Source organism: Harpia harpyja, chromosome Z, assembly GCF_026419915.1.
Source record: "Harpia harpyja isolate bHarHar1 chromosome Z, bHarHar1 primary haplotype, whole genome shotgun sequence".
Classification (NCBI taxonomy): Eukaryota; Metazoa; Chordata; class Aves; order Accipitriformes; family Accipitridae; genus Harpia; species Harpia harpyja.
Genome location: NC_068969.1, coordinates 22,437,445 through 22,454,748, shown reverse-complemented (window position 1 = coordinate 22,454,748; position 17,304 = coordinate 22,437,445). Strand labels below are relative to the sequence as shown.

General features: G+C 40.5%; 1 protein-coding gene across 8 annotated transcripts in view; it reads right to left on the bottom strand.

Annotated features, from left to right (window-relative positions):
* LOC128137068 (contactin-4) overlaps positions 1–17,304 on the bottom strand; it is a 351,999-nt gene that overhangs the window by 107,600 nt on the left and 227,095 nt on the right. For all 8 annotated transcript variants that reach the window (XM_052777691.1, XM_052777698.1, XM_052777690.1 and 5 more), the window contains one exon: positions 635–730. In XM_052777691.1, coding sequence (XP_052633651.1) covers positions 635–730 — 96 coding nt within the window. The remainder of the gene's footprint in view (positions 1–634; positions 731–17,304) is intronic.

Genomic DNA, 17,304 nt, shown 5'->3' with positions numbered 1-17,304 from the left:
ACCAGCAGAGAATACAGTGGTGTCTTCAGCATCCTTATATAACTTGCTGGCATGTTATTTCCCCCTCTCTTACAACACTCCCCCCTGCCTCTCCCTCCCATAAAAACAGTAGGAAGAATATGTATTGCCATTCCAGAAATAAATCACCATATGAGACCTAGACAACTGCTTATGGATCCTGAGTACCCAGGAGACAAAAATAGTGACAGTAAATGTTTGAAAAAAAGAAATAATATGAAAAGATGATGCATGAAAGTGGCTGTGTCAGCCATCTTCAACCTTTTTGCAGAAGGTACACCCAGGCCACACAGAGAAAGGCTTCTACACGTTGCACGAGATCTTGGCCATGTCTTCTATATATGCACATACTGCTTTAAGTTTGCATCAGTTCATCTCCTAAAAGCATAATCGTATGCAGTAAAATTAGGCTTTCTCTGCACTTACACCCAGCTGGAGGTCTCCCAGTGCATTTAGTCAATAGGACCACCCAGCGTGACCCATTCAGTCAGGCTGGCACTGCCACAGCCTTCTCCTTTAAGGTGTGCCATTTTAAACTTCCTGAAACACACCCTGAGAATGAAAACCTTGCATATGGGTGCTGAGTGCTGAAAGCAAGAGAAGGAAGCCGCTTTACCTCCAGAATGTGGCGGTGGTCCACACAGCAGCACCATGCCCTGGCCCTGGCGGACAGACACCGTGCTTCTTGTTCTGGTTTTGAAGTTCTCAAGATCTGCCAAGAGAGAAAGAACTCAATTAAAGGGAGTTTAATATTTTTTTCCTCATAAGAAGGACAGAAGGTTCATTAAGACTTTGCTGTGTGACAGAGAAACAAGTGAACATCAGCTTGGAAGGTGGGTTGGTGGGACCTGGCAGTGGGAGACTGCTGTGGCAGCAACCATCACAAGCAGCAAAAATGTCTCCACAGGCTGCAAGGCTGGTAAAGGGGAAAAGGTGCAGATTTACCGAGGGCAGAAGACATGCCCTAGAGAAAACTCCAGCAACCTGTAATGTTGCTAGTTCATGAATTCATGAAGAATTACAACCTCAAATAATCACTACCTTCAATTATGTTATAAAGCAGTTCTGTTTCCCTTTAAGAGACTTGTTACTCATGCCTGTGCAACCCATGTGTAGAAACCCTTCATTTCCCATAAAGAAGTCTCTTGTAATACCTGTATGTTAGCCACAGTGCTTAAATTAAATTAAATTCCTCCTTCCACCTCTCTTTTTCCTCTCCTTCAGAGGCCATGCACGCCAAAAATGCAACTCCGTCTTTTCTCTCCTTGCACACTGAATTCAAGAAACTTGCTATTAAGTGACGAGGTGACTCTCTGTGAGCCAAGCAGTGGCACCAGGTATTGATCAGCACCATCGCTGATGCGCAGGAGCACTACTACACTGAATCACTTTGGTAGCCTTTTATCTTTAACAGGCCCTTGCATTTCAATTTTTACTTTTTTGCTTTCAGTGTAGCTGAGCTGTGGTTTGGCAATTACAAACCTGTTGTCAGTACAGTTGGGAACCAGAGAAAACACGCAGGTGATAAATATTTAACAGCAGGAACTAGTAGGAACATCATTATAAGGTTACAAGGATGAAAAATTAAGCCTTGATTTTTGTCCCCTCTTGAAAATGTTTTCTGGAAGCACTGGCATGCATACTTAAAATAAAAAAAATCAGAAGAAGTCACTGCTTCATTTTAGAAACCTTCTTCATGGACCCTTCCTGCTAAAGCCAAATTCAGGACAAAATCCAGGCAAAAGGGGAACTACAGTGGAAATGGTGAATAACAATTTGTCACAGTGCTAGTAGTCACTGTGAGATTTCCAGCACAGTTCTGCCATACCCTTATGCTGTACACTACATCATTCCTGGGATCTTATTATTACATTATTTCATCTTTTTCATTTTCATTGTGGTGGATAAATATTGTGGGGACTTAAAAAGCCTGCTGCACTACAGTGAATTACTTGTGAAAACAAAACTAGTCCAAACCTGCCACCCTCCCATCCTTCTTCTACCCAAGCCCATGGACAGAAGCAAGACCAAACCCACGCAGTGCTGCCATTTGTGTCATGTGCTAAGGCTATTGCATTATGAAGCCCTTTGGGCAAAATGGGTTCACAGAGGAGGTTCAAAACTAGACTTGAGATTAAAACCGGTCCAAATTTAATCTGGGTATCAATTTCACAGCAGGTTCACCAGTGTGAGCTGTTCGTTCAGACTCTGTGTAGGTACAAGGAGACAATAAAGCATAGAGTTTCCCAGCCTCAAGTCACAGTCTGACTCTATAACTTTGACCAGGGTGATTTTCTTTGTCCTTCTGGTTTTTTTGGCCTAGGAAAAAAGACAGAAGGAAAACAGAAAAAAACTCCTTATCAATGAAAATAGAGAGAGAGAGAATTCTTCTGTCCCAAGTTCTATAAAAAAGGTGGAATGGCACTTTTCAGGAACCACTTTTACATTCCTCTGGCCACCTGTCAGTCTCATAGATTTAAATATATTTTGACTGCATACAGGCACAAGATTGGATCCCATCCTCATAGAGGACAGCTGCATGAGGAATAATAGCCTAAAACCAAAATGATGCCTAGAGGAATAAATGTGGTATTAGGAAACATCCTTGCATGAACATTATTTCCAATAAATGAAAAAGTAAAAGCAAAACATGTCCCAATCATCAAAGCAGATGCTTTATATACATATACACACACACACATATATATATGTGTGCACTAGAAAGAAAATTGCAGAAGTATTGGTAAGTCTCAGACAATATTTAATAGAAGATTCTTCATATCACAATTTAGCTATTTATATCTTCCTCTACGTTGATAGAACTAATACATTATGCCATATGCATATACATACACAAAACATTTTAGAGATTATACACAATTCACTTTTCAGGCCTGAATCCTAAAAAAGCCATATGCAGGTCTGCTTTAGAACAGTTGAAAGAAAGACTGCAACAACTCTGAGCCTGCGTGTTTAAGCCTACTTATACAGTGCTCTAGGGAATTCTTCTGTTAATCACAGGGGAGGGGAATGGGAAAGGTCTTTCATTACTAATCATAAGAAACACCTACCTGCTCAGTGACCCAGCAACTCTTGATTACGGTAGTATGGAGAGAAAGTGCAGGACTCCATAGTTTAAATGCAAATCTAGTCCTCAAACTTTTTTTGCAAGGAAGAAATAACCCTATTTGTTGACAAAACAGATAGCTATATATTTATGACAAGAAAAGGATTGCTACCAAGAAAAGAAGTCTCTGCTTGGATGAACAACTAGGAAATGATGGAAGAATGGTCAAAATCAATTGGAGGCAGCAAACAAAGCACAGCATACATCACTATCACTCGTAGTGCGAACTATCAAGCTTTGAAAGTCAATTGTCAATTCTAAAAAGCCTCATGCATGTGCTTAAAATCTGGCTCCAAGTAAACTAACAAGATTAAGATAATTATAAGAAAGGCTAATGTCGCATCAAACTGATTAGGCTGATTATGCTTGTGCATTCTGAAATCCACACTTCAAATTTATTTTTGCAATACCTAAATAGTAACTTGAATTAACAATAATATCATTAAGATGTTATTAGTAAGAAACTTCATTTAAACACCACCTTGCAATCTTTCCCGAGAAATTAGGAACAATATTAGTGTTGTTGAACAGTTACAAAGTGTACAGATAGTGATGTGGCGATTTGAGAGGTTCTCCTCTGCTTTCACACGCTGTGTAAAGTGGACAAAAACCTTTCCTACAAAATTCTGCTCAAATGGGTGCAGAATATTGCGCTGCAATTCTGTACTGCTGAATTCCCCATACGTGGAGGTAAAACGACTTGCTAAACAAAAGTTAAACACACTTGCTGAAAACCACCCTGCAGGACACTTTAACACAGAAGTAGCACTCTAACACTTCTTTCCCCATGTTTGTTATCTTCCTCCAAGAGAAACACAGCTGTCTAGTGCCTCTCTACCCCTCCCTGGAGAGTAGGTAAGAAATTATTCTCTATACTTTTGACATTAAAAATCAATGGGACAGCGAGAGAAGAAGAAAAAAATAACCTTCAATGCTGCAGAATGACTGAATTACAGTGTAAATGGCTCAGCTGTATACATCTCCCCTGACAAGAGCATTAAGTTCCACTTTGCCTTGCCCCCAAGCCCATAGATCCTGGCTAACATATGAGGATTTTTGTTCTTATTTGCCAATAAAGAAAGCCAAAACAAACCCACAAAAATGCCAGAAGACTTATTAAGCCAGCAAGCTCAATTATTTCTTGGCATACTTACTGTTTTGGAAGAAGGTTTGAGGCAGGACTGTCATACCTCCACGTCTCCCTTGGTACCAGCTCTCTTTCCACTGGAAATTGCACCTGAGCAGCATTAGGTGACCTTGGAAATCTGAGGTCTGCAGGTGTCCAGCTGCTGGACCTGCCACTGTGCCTGAGCAGATGACCCCCACAACATGGCACGGCTATTCAGCATGTGCTGCTGCAGGGGTGGCCTCTGCTCAGGTTTTTCTCACTGTGCCATGTTTTACCTTTTTTTTTGTTGTTTCCTACTTCTTCTTGTTATATTTCGTATTTGGGAGGGAGACAGTGAAGGCCTCAAACAGGTTTCTCAAACTTTCTCAAACGGAAGTGAGACATTTCTGGTTTACATGTAGAAACACGTCACGAGGAGACAATGCCATCCCCTGAAGTGTTTGCTAGCCCAGTGGAGGACATAACAAAAACCAGTGGTAGGAAGCTGAAGTCATGGAAATGCAGATGAGAAATACACTTACTATGAATGATGTTGATCAGCTGCTGGAATAAACTACAACAGAGCGCAGTGGGTTCAGCATCCTTGATGCCTGGAGATCAAGACCACCTTTCTAGAACATTACAAACACTAACTATGCCTTAATCACAATTAAGCAGCCAGGTTCAGTTAGGGATAAACTGGTGGAAAATATGGCTAGTGATAAACAGGAAGCCACATTACAGGGATTGCAACCATGTAGCCTTCAGATGCATGAAATACTGGGAAGGAGGAGGAGGTCTGAAAGCCAGTGTCATAGTCTGGTGGCCTGATGCCCACTAACAGACCTGAGAATCCAAGAGTTTTGCTCCCTGGGGCCTTGCAACATAGTATGTAAGAAATCTGAAAATAATCACATTACAATTAATTATTAAGTACCCCATGGGATACTAAAATACCTCAAAATAGAAACAAAAGACCTAGCCATTTTAGGAGTTTACAATTAGACAAAATGCAATGAGCATTGGTAAACAGAAGGGAGAGAACAAGACCAAGCAAAACAATGTGTGGAAGTGATAAGTTCATTAAGGTTTAGCATGCAGGCACCTTTGTGACTTAATTAAAGTTTTTAGGGTGTGAATTGCTTCAATTACAGTGATCTATCATTGCAAGATCAAAAAAGAAAGGAGCTTTAATTTCAATAAAAATTTTTATACATGAAACAAACAAAACATGACCAGAATTGAGGACTGCTCGTAGGAATAGAAACTGCTTCTTGTTAGAGCCAGGATCCCTGCATGTGCTTTTGGTGAAAGTATATCCATTCAACAACTCAGGGATCTGTGGCACCGGGCAGTATATGACCATTTCTATTCATAGGATCAAAAAGGAAACAATACAGCATAGCACACACAAGAAGGATGTAAACTTACCCTAACTAATCAAAGCAGCATATGTCTGCACAAGAAATCCTAGGTCACTTGCACCAATGAATAACTCGTAGATCAGGCTTTTATTTTAAATGCGTGATTTCAAATAATCAAGATCAGATATTTGTATGACTGCAGGAATACACTTGTATGTTAGTTTTTGCCCTATTTAACTTGGATATTCTCTATTTAGAAAGCAATTGTCAAAATTGATTAAAAGAAGCCACTGAGAAAGAAAATATTAACGTTTTCCGATTCTGGAGGTCAATGTCCTGCCAAAGCTTACTGGGAGCACACAATACTAAACTTATGACTCCAATGAAAATATAAGAATATTGTATAAGCTCCAGTAACTCCGATATGCAACATGAAGACATGATTAGTAATGTTTTCAGTGCAAAGAGGAGAATATAACAGGGAGGTGTAACAGGAATGCAGACAGGTTATCATGATTAACAGTTACTCAGACCTTATTTAATGAATGACTGAGGATGCCATCTAAACTTCTTCATCTCCACAGTATCAATTCTGAATCAGACTTAACAGACCCATGCGAGTATAAAGCTGTACGTATTTGACCTGTGAAAAATACATTGATTTGTACCACTGATGCCACTGTACTAGCGATTGCATGACTTTGGGAAAGTCACTTAAGTTCTCTGTGACAAAGTTTGCACATCTCTAAGGATCAGTACTTAAACTGTGTCTCTCGAAAGAGAATTAGCTAATATTTGCACAAAAACTTGACATCTGGTGCTGAAATGCACTAGAGTGCGATATGCTATTAGCATGTGTACACTAACACCCAACCTTTAATATGAACTTGAATGTCTTTTCTTGCATTACTAGATTTTTCTGTAACCTCCATTAAAACTCTGCCTTAAGGCTTAGTGATACAACTTATGCAGGTACTGGTAAGTGATGCCAGTCTGATACAGATGCTCATTCCTCAAAAACACTCAAAAACCCAGAAGGTGCCAGCCTCAGCTGTCAACCCCATCAGCTTTTCAGTTTGGGTAGGGTATTGCATCGAATGACCTCCTTCCAAAACCTCAAATGTGGTTTAATAAAAGCTTAAACAATCCAAAATGATACAAAGCCCCTTAAGGCTGGGTAGTTTGTCTCAGTAAACGGCATATGGAAATTTTAATCAAAACCATATGGCTTTTCACAGTTACAATTATCCAACTTTGGCTGGAGTAATGAAAAATTTCCCAGTTTTATGTAAAAAATCAGTCTTTATAGTAAAGAAGATTCAATTATAGGCAAAACAAAAGAGATGTAGCCTTTTATCTTTTATTAGGACCTATGTGGGTTTGTACTCTATTTATGAAATTTGGTAATTCTTTTTCTAAGTGACCACTAGATAAGTCCTGGAAATCAAAGTTTGCTCTTTAAAAGAAATACTTCACAGATGACATTGAAGTACAAGCAACCAAGACCATATCAGTTCACTTTCCCGCAAGTTCCCACTGGCGGGGGCAGTGTAATAATATTTGACCTCTGCTTTTTGTATTTATATCCCTTCTCATTTACAGCTCCACTGAATTGTTCTACTGTTAAGACCTTTACCCAAGCAGAGACGTTACAGCGTTTGTACATGAGGAACCACTTGGTTCCCCATTATTGGCTGCAACATGGAAATAACTCAGATGCTGAACTTGGCGTGCCCTGGAAACCAGACTGAAACAAGGAGGCTTCCCTCAGGAGGCTGCAAGTCTCAGGTCATTGGTGATTTGACAGAGAGAACCCTATTTTTTAAGCGAGCTAAGCTCTGTTTTGCCTTTCTTTGTTTGCTGGAGGAGGGTTTCCGTGGTTTGCTTTTTTTTTTTATTTTATTTTTTTTAATTGGTAGCATATTTTTAGAATCCAAAATCTGTAATTATGCTGGTTCTGAAATTAAGAGAGAACTCTCTATGCAAGAGGGCTATTTTAGAACCATTAAACAAACCCCCAAATATTACAGAAAATTACATTAATAGTAAAAGATTCAAATTCATGGTGACAGGTGTCTGCATGTCTTTTAGAAAGCCAATTTATGTGACTGTATCATGTCGAAGGAAGTACTGCTGTACATTGCCTTGAAAGGCATACTGTCAAAAACTCATACACCATTAGTGAACCCTTTGTCATTATATTTAAGGGGTTTTTTTCTAATGATTAGAAAAGCAGTGTCAATGCTGTTTTTATCTACTATTCTTGTTTAACTGATATGAAACTATTTCTTCTTCTACTATATTCTAACAAAAACATACATACATCAATCACTTCTTTATACATCACTGAATTTTAATTTCCAAAAGAAAACATGACTAATATTCAGGCTTAGAGAATAAAATGTTAGTGGCTTTTATGCTGCTATATTTTACTTAACGTCTATCTCTAGAGACTTTTGTAAAGCAAATTTGATAACATATCAGTGATATTGCTCTAGTGAGTCGATGTTAATAGCAAGTAGCTACCAAAGCATAATACCTGTATCTGTATGTCTATCTATATCTTCAAATGGATCATTATTCCTACAGAGTGAGCTATTCAATGAACCTGGACAGAGGATGTATGTGCTTGAATGAAAAACAAGGGATTGTAACACAGGACCCCAAGAATACAACCACAAGATAATCGCAAAGGTCTTGCTGGTGCAGCCGCAGGATGGAAACAGATGCCTCCAAAGCTGTGAGCACAACCTGCAGCTCCTCCTCACCAAAGAAACACAATCCAGGACTGAGCAAAAGTGGGTTTGGCTGGAACAAAGAGAACTGTGAGCAAGAACACCACCTATATAAATCACATATAGTAAAACTCAGACTTAACAGAGATAGAAATCAATGAAGAAAAAGCAGGTAATACAGCAGTAGTAGCAATTGTATAAAAATATCTGCAGTCAGTGCCAGCCAGGGGAAAGACACCCCCCCCCCCCCCCCCCATGATCTCCTAACAAAGCCCCTCCAGGGGCAGGCAAGGGGCTGTAACTGCCTCCTCCTGGGAAGGCTGACACCATCCTGCTTATGTCCAGGAGGAGCACAGGAAGGCAAAAGGGTAGATAATACCCACACATGCTAGACTGTGTGCATCACTGCAACTGTAAAGCTACTGGGAATTAGCAGTAACTGGGTACTATGCACTCTAGCCTTAGCATCACTGTAACTGTCCTAAAAATAAGTCTTTGATTAGGTTACTAATACTTCAGTTAGATTATCAACAAATCATTGGATCAGCATACAAAGGGTTCTTCTTTTAGCCCGTATATATTGCATTGGGTGTTTGGTTTGGTATTTCACCCTTGAGACTTGGTTGTACTTTGGATACAAGAAACTTGAATGGTTAAAAATGAATCTGATAGTTTAAGAATTGACAAATTAGAAAGCTAAAACTTGTTCACTGGCAATTTTGGGTTTCTGTAGTGGCCAAAACATCACCTTTACTATGTATATTAAATGAAGTTCAAAGCACCCATACAATAGGAAGTAAAGTAACGATATAGGTAAGGGGTAACTACCTCTTCATATATGTGAAATGCACAATCCACTTAGGTACACAGATACAGCCAAGACACCTAAGTAAATTTTCAAGCATGACTTAAAGAGATTTACAGAGCATAATGGGGTTTGCCTTCTCATACCCCTTCTATAATTTTAAGATGATCCCAGCAATCTAAAATTTAGAATGATGTTTAAGGTCGTATTCAGTCCTTGAATGGAAGACAACGGGATTTTTATTTTTTTTAGTACAGACCACGACTTATCTCAAGGGGAATCTGAATAGGTTGGCAATGACATCCTGTTGAACAAAAAAACTGACCAGAAAGATTGGCCAAATCTTCCTGGTTCAGACTGAATAAAGAACCTTCTACCAAGAGATAGCCTGTATGCCCTCTTCCAAATTGTTTTCATCACATTTGCATAACTCTCCACATACAACAGAGCATGCTTTCATATCCTGGACAAAATACACAACCAGATGGAGACAGAAGTCATTTGCATTGCTGCCCATGGAATAATATGACTTCATTGGCTGTAGACTATAAACTATGCTAATTTGGCCCATAAAATAGTCTTGAAGATGAGATTCTAGTGCATCTCAATCAATTTCAGATTTTAGAGGACATTGGTTTGAAGAAATCATAGCCCGTCTATAAGAAGGCAGGCTGAAAGCACTTTAACTGATGACTAGCACCCACAAAAGCATTAAAGCTTTTTGCTCTCGAAATACTTGACAAGATTTGCCTCCTGATATTTATGGCTCTAATATCTCTAAACACTGTCTCTATAAAACCTGTGCCTGACTTTTAAAAAGCAGGGTTTTATGTCATCCCTTTCACAAATACACAAGATGAAGTTCTTCTGCCCATGTCCTTGCTGTTGTGTCAAGACTACACAGCAGGCTATGCAGTTCAGAATAAAACCCCCTTTGATATGGAGCTTAATAGAATTTTAGTTTAAGAGCTGGTGCTCTAATGAGTAATTTTGAGAGTCTCTAATTTCAGAAATAGTTTACAAGTCTGGGGATGAAAGCTTTCTGATTTGGCCTTTAGAACAGAAATTTCACTGGGATTTCTACTTCACTGAGAAAAAAAAAAGTTATAGAGGTAAACATCTTGTTATTTCCCTACCCTGCCTCTCCTTTGGAAAATATTTTTGTTTGGACTTTATTTATGTAAGCATTAAACAAGTCTGAGCCAGGAGCGAGCTGCAAACAGCCACGCTTGGATTAGGAAAGGAGAAAGCTGGTGTGTCAGTATGCGAGCCAAGATCTTGTTTTTCTCCCAAGCCCTCCCTGCTCTCCCTGTCACTCACATCTTTGACCTATGTATCATCTTGGACTTTGACATCTCTATCTGGGTTCTCGTATTGAGACTATGTTTAAATCTTGCCAAATCTTTCTGACCACCATCTATCAAAGACAGACTGATTTGTCTACCTGCATGGCTAAAATTCCTCCTCAGGCTTTTACCTTGCATCTCAAAGACTGCAATAGCTTTTCCTTGAGCGTTACCAATGCCGCTGGCCAACATGCAGCTGTGGGAGTCATGGATCCTCGCACTGTGCTCGGACCGCTTTCTCCTTCGTCTGTCACGCCAAGCACAAGTAGCTTGTCCTCACCAGGATGGCTCCTCCTGGCATGCTAGATCCTCAGCACCTCGCTGGGATTTGATCCTTGCTTCCAAATAGGCAACAAGGCAGCCCCAGTGCTTTTTTTTACCTTCCTTCATACCACTCATCTTACTGGGGAATGGGGGCTCTTAGCAGTATCTGCCAGGCACCCACTGTTCTCTTCCCAAATCAAATCACTCTTTCTATGATGTTACCAAAAAAAGAAAAAAATCCTCCTCAACTCTATGTTCCATTTCATAAAAGCTGCCTGTTTACTATCTTACAGGAAATATTTAAGAAGTTCATTTTGAAGCAACTCTCCTGCTTGAGACAAAATGCTGAGGACTCAGAAAATTTTATTACTTTAATCTGGAAAATCTGGACAGACATTTCCCCTTGGGTTAACTTGAACAGAGTTACTTCACTCTCGGAATTTTTTTATATTTTCCTAGGAAAACAATGTGTTATTCACACACCTTCTTCCAGCACAAGTGATCCTGCAACAGCCAGAAAGCAGTTCTTCTATTGGCATCAGCAGATACTGCACAGCCCTCTCTCACTTCATAGCTGAGCATTAACATTGCAGATGCCCCATGCGCTCCCCACCAGAGCATGCTCCGCTGCACCTTCTTACTTCATGCAGCTAAATGAATGCAAATTCAGATCCCAAATAATGTAAAATAATGTGACACAAGCTCGCTGAGCTAGAAGTTTCAAAGAACAACTTCCCTTTACTTGATAGAAACACAAACAAAAAAGACGCCACAGAGATCCTGATCCTCAGAGGGTTATCTGGTGGTTCAGCTTGCCTATGGAAATGCACATTATGATGCTAGGCAGCATCTCTTACAGAACGTTTTTTTCATTCTGTTTATCTCTCACATCTAATGAATTATGAAACAGCAGTCACGTTTGTTGCAGACAGGAAAACTAACATGGGACAACTTTTGACAAACATATTTAAAGTTCCGCTGTCCTTTGCATGCCAATACCGACTCCCTGGTTTTGCTTTCCAGGAGGAAAATAGGAAACAAAAAATAAAACAATGGAAAAGCAGCCACTAGGATAAAATTGTTCTGCATTGGCCTTGCATCCCATCAACAGGAACAGAAATTTCTTTACAAAGACAGAGTCCACCTCTGGCCTTTGGGTATAGTCTGTGCTTGACCAGGGAGTCCTGTAACTGCTATCTTCCATACATTTAAAGACAATACTGATTTGCATTGATACAGAATCAGTAAGGATCAACTTAAGGATAATAATTATTTCTTCAAACTAGGTAAACAGCATTATTTCATTTGACAGACCAGGGGATTTAGAGCTGAAAGGGGAGGTTAAAAGAAGCATCCTAGTAACTGAGAAAATAACATAGACCTCTTGATTCCTTGTCCTATTCTCTATCCACTGGACATAAAAGACCAGAAAAAGTGATTACAGTATGCCATGAAAACATATGCTTACAGCTTTCCAGATGTTTGTGCCACTCCAGGATCAGTTATTGCAAGATGATTGGAAAGATTTCTAACAGGAAAGAACCCAGACCAAAAGATGCTTTAATTGCAACCACAGATGTTTATGTGGTTTGAGGCTCATCACGGATTGCCTGGACAGCAAGGGTTCACAGACCTGACATACCTCTAATGTCAGTAATGGAGAGAGCGAGCAGGTAGAGAATACTTATTACGGAAATGATGCCCCAAATTCACTCCTCTATGATAAAAGAGTGGTGACGACAGACGCGTATGTGAAATCACGAGCAAGGATCACTGTGTGGGGACGCAGCACACCTCCACCCTGGCTGCTTATGACTGTACTGCAGACAAAGTCTCTACGGGATTGCTAATAAAAACTTCAAGATACTGAAGAAATTATCCTTATGAACTCTAATAATTATACATAAGTCAAGAAGGAAAGATTTCCTTTAAATTTACGAGTTTGCAGCTGGTCATATCCCATTTTGTCTTTTCAAGAAAGTATGGTTCAATCTCGCTGAATAACTTAGTTCCCTGAAGGGTCACTGCACTCTTGAGGATACTGCTTTACATTGGCATCTACATTTCTAGGCTATTTAATTTATTGTCAAAATAACAGTTTAAATTTGCAATTTATTTTCCTCTCTTATTTATGCACCATTCTAGCTGTCACAGAATAAGCCAACTGGACATCAGTGATTTGCAGAGGTAAGACTGTGCTCAATGAAGGTAGCTGGGCTATATTCTGAAGTTATGCCAAAATGAAACTCTAATGTCATCTACATAGCTATTCAACTGTTCCTATCCTCAGCTTTGATTTAAGAAAAAACACTCTGAAAAATATTCTGTAAATATAGTCACAGTCAGAGGATTAATACTACTGCTAAGGACACATTAATATTCAAAGTATACTACTATACTCATTCTGGCTTTTAGCCCTCAAAGAGTGGAATAGATGTCAAATGATGTGCACTGATTCTCTAATACTCTAGTGGTAAGCAGCCAAACAGGCCACCAACGGGAACTACCTAGCTGGTAATACAGGCAAGTTGCAAAGGCTTCAAGAAAGAGAGAGAGAACAGGAAATTTTTGCTGCTAAATAGCACAATGTCAGATCCTGCACAAAGCCACGGGTAAAGTAGGGAAAGAAAGACAAAGTCTTGCTCTCTCTTTAGCTTACTGTGGGAGCTTTACACCATTTTCTTTATGATCTACACATTGAGCATATAAAAAGAAGGGTGGTATTAAGTTAACAGGTGAGATGTCAAAGTGACTGATTAAGCCTAAGGTCAGAAGATCTTCAAATGCAGAGATCTACTCCATTTCAAAGTGAAATTGTGCCAAATACCAGGGCTCAGAACTTGAATACTTACCGCTTCATTCAGAACATCAGAGAAAATGAGAAATTTCTCTTTTTATTTCCTTCAGGTCCAGTTGGAGTTTGCCACAGCACCCTCACATGATTTAGCACAAAGATTATTTTCTCAAGACTAGAGAGTTTCACATAACAGCAGAGCTTTTTTCAAAGAAAGCTTGCATCATTGGATCTTGGCATACTGGGACCAAATTGGCCCATTTAATCGTTCACTTTAAACAAACGCCTATATCTGCACTTAGTTCTTAAAGATCCAGCCCCCTAGATATAAAAAATACATATATTTTGAATATATGTTCTTTTACATATTAAAGGCAAAATTAATAAATAAGGAGAGAGACAGGAAAAAAATGTCAAGCCTGTGCCTTGCTGTTCCCTAAATTTCTAAACCACAAAAGAAACCGTGGCGCTGCGACCGACCTGTGATATTAAGCTCACTGCGGTGCAATGCCCAGAGGGCTGGCTGCAGTTCTCCTGCCTGGCACAGCAGCTCCCGGCCACAGCCCTCTGACCCCTCCCTGTGCAAAGCTCCCTGCTCTCAGCAGCACTATTTCTTTGTGATATAAACTGAAATACACTTCCAAAATAACACTGCAGGCTTACAAGATTACTAGCTTTGAGAGAAGGTGCACCGATTATTTACAAATGCCCTGCCACTGCTTTAAGTAATAATGTATTCATCTTATTTATAAACCTCGGGTGGAAACAAAGCAGGTATAAATCCTATGTTTCTGTTCCAAGTTAAGGGTCCTTCTATCACAGATGAAAGTAAAGTAGGTTATACATCTATTCTCTGCTACATACTCCCTGTTGGTCCGATTCATCAAAAAAAAAGAAAAGAAGAAGAGCTTATGTGAGGCTTAGCCTAGTTTTCTGCTCATCAGAGACTTCATGGCAAAGGTGCAGAGGTTGTGAGATGGTTCTCCAACACTGACAACTGCACTTTGCACAGCTGAGTTAACATTTTAGCAAAGGAGGGAAACATTGGGAAATATGCACATAGAAAAATTCAAATAAATTTGCTTATTCCCTTGTTAAGAACACATGCTGCATCACACCACACCTGGTCCTGGGGGCCCAAGCAAGAGGAGTGTCTGATTTTGGATAAGACCATCAGGCCTTCTATCAATATAAATGGTATTTTTCCTTTAAAGGTCACCGGAGGAGGAATCAGGGAATCTACATGCATACAGGAAACGACACTCTTGAGCCAAATTTGTCGTAATTAGCCCCAAATCTTATCTGACAGCCTAGACAATTTTAACGTTATAACTTTGCAGAAACAGGGACACCACAAATAGCTTGTGGCCTACTCTTACGAGCTGTGATCTGACAGCTTCATGTGTATCACAGTGCATGGAGGAAAAAAGGGATGGCTAGCACATGCCAGCCGCTTCGGTGGGACAGGGGAATCCTGGGGAGACAGGGCCTGTGGCAGTGGACAGAAATGCACATGCAAGGTCCAAAATAATGCTTTATTTGCAGAGTTTCAGGAGCTACAAAACAACTGTTCCTTTAGGAAGAGTTTAAAGTTTAGGAAATATCTCTTACCAGAGAATCTGTACCAAAACAGATTTATCTACTGGACCCAGAATTTAAAACGTGTGCTGTATATCTGGGAAACGTTATACTGAGTTTTTTAGTCTCCCTGGAAACTGAAATAGGAAGCCAGAGGAAGCAGAGGCAGACCCTCTGCAGCACCGTGCCATTTGTTGCTGCCGCAGAGCCGCCCCTGTGACCACAATGAAACCCTCCGTCTGGCCTGGACCTGCAGAGGCTCTGAAAGGCTTCAAAGGAAAAAAAATGAGAGCACGAAAAAGGATTTTGGGGTATATACGGGAAAGCAGGCCACATTAAGAAAACCAATTCCTGAAGATGTAAGAAAAAACTAAGAAAATTAAATTAAGGTAGATTAATTGACCCTGGGTGTATGCAAACTCCAGCTGGTGGCTGGGAGTGTTATCTCCAAATTGTGACCATACGCATGGGAGGCAGTGCACTGACAAAAGTGCCAGGAAAAAGTGAATTAACCTATGGGAAGAGCTGCAGATTTGAAGTCCAGACTCTGAAAAAGCAGAAGGGGTACGTGAGCAAGAAATAGCCAGGCGTGGTATTTCAATACTGGGGTGAAAACCAGCCTTGGGGCAAGGGCACGCACGTCCTGCAGTGGTGGCTGCAGGCAGGGGCTGCTGTGTGCCGGCAGGCATGGGTGCTTCCCCCATCTTAGTGCAGGTGGGCAGCTCCCACCCAGGATGCTAAAGACTCCCAACCCCACATACCTGGCAGGGGCTTTTCAGAAGTGCTCTCACAAAGAACCAGAAAAAGGAAGGAGCCAGGAAAATGCGCTGAACTGGGTTTCTGCCCTTCGTAAGCAGAAAATCCTTGAAAAAATAAACTTTCTGAAGAGGATGAGCACAGGCAACCAATGGGCTGCTGAAGGATGAGCAGAGCGATGCACACCCATCGTCCCAGCTGCAGTCCGACTCCGGAAAAAAACAACCCAAACCCTCCGTCTCCTTAATTTCCAGGAGGTTTAAAACACATCATCTTTTCTCAACACTCAGACGTTAGTAATCACTGCGGAAATGATTTAATTTGCGTGCCGAATGCCTCATTCAGCCGAGCGGCAGTGCATCGCTTCATTGATCAATCAATGCGATTGTTGTTGCGCTTGTTTGTTTAGGCAAGGCAAGGCAGATACTTTGGCGGTTCTCTGAAAATGTTTTCATTATTAATTGTTCTTGAAAGAATTACTTCATTGATCATTTAATCTCCAAAAAGAAAATGAATGCACTTCAGGGCAATAAGAGGGTACAACAGTAAAGAATTTGAGCAGCAATTATAATTTGTTTCTTAGCAACTAATAGCAAAAATTATGGGATTTGCTCGGGTACAAGATATAACAGGAATCATTCCAGCAATGGGAATACTGAAAAAAATTCTTTTCAGTGCAATGTTGGGAGTAATTTTCTTTTTCTACCATCACAGTGAAATTATTTTGGGATGGTAGGTCAAAGCCCCAAAGTATTCTCATTACAACCACATTATTACTGTATTTTCTGCTACTGTTTGCACTGCACAGTGCCGAGCCCTAGCTGCTAATTCATGCGTAACAATTATTTTTGCAGAAACACTTCTATAAACCAAATTCCTTTATTAAAGTGTGGGGGGGAAACAGTTTTCAGAAACAATAGTGTGATCCCCTGCAGTTAGGAGCGTGCTCACGGTAACGGAGAAGAAAGTTAGAGTTTCTATAAATGAGTAATCCAACGAAAAATGTACAAAAGGTGTCTGAGGCTGCTGCCCTGGTTAGCGGTGGAAAGAAGCCCACCTCCAAACCCTGCCCTCCAGGCACAGTTTAATCTTCAAACACAGTAAAACAGTTCAGGCTAAATTCCACATACAAAATCAGCCATTTTGCTTGACCGGGGCTGTCTGCAGGAGGAGGAGGAGGAGACCTTTCCCCTTGCATCTCATCTCATCTGCCCGCAGCTCCCAGGTGCAGCACAGCAATGCTTTGCTGCTGCTGCTGCTCCAGCATCCTCTGATGATGCCTCCCTTCAACCCCATCATCCCCTCTCCTGGGGCCTCATTTCTGTTCTAAAAATTGTTACTTCAGCCCCCTGGACATCTCAATATCATTTTTGCCAACAGCAGAAAATACCCATAGCATTAGCATGGAC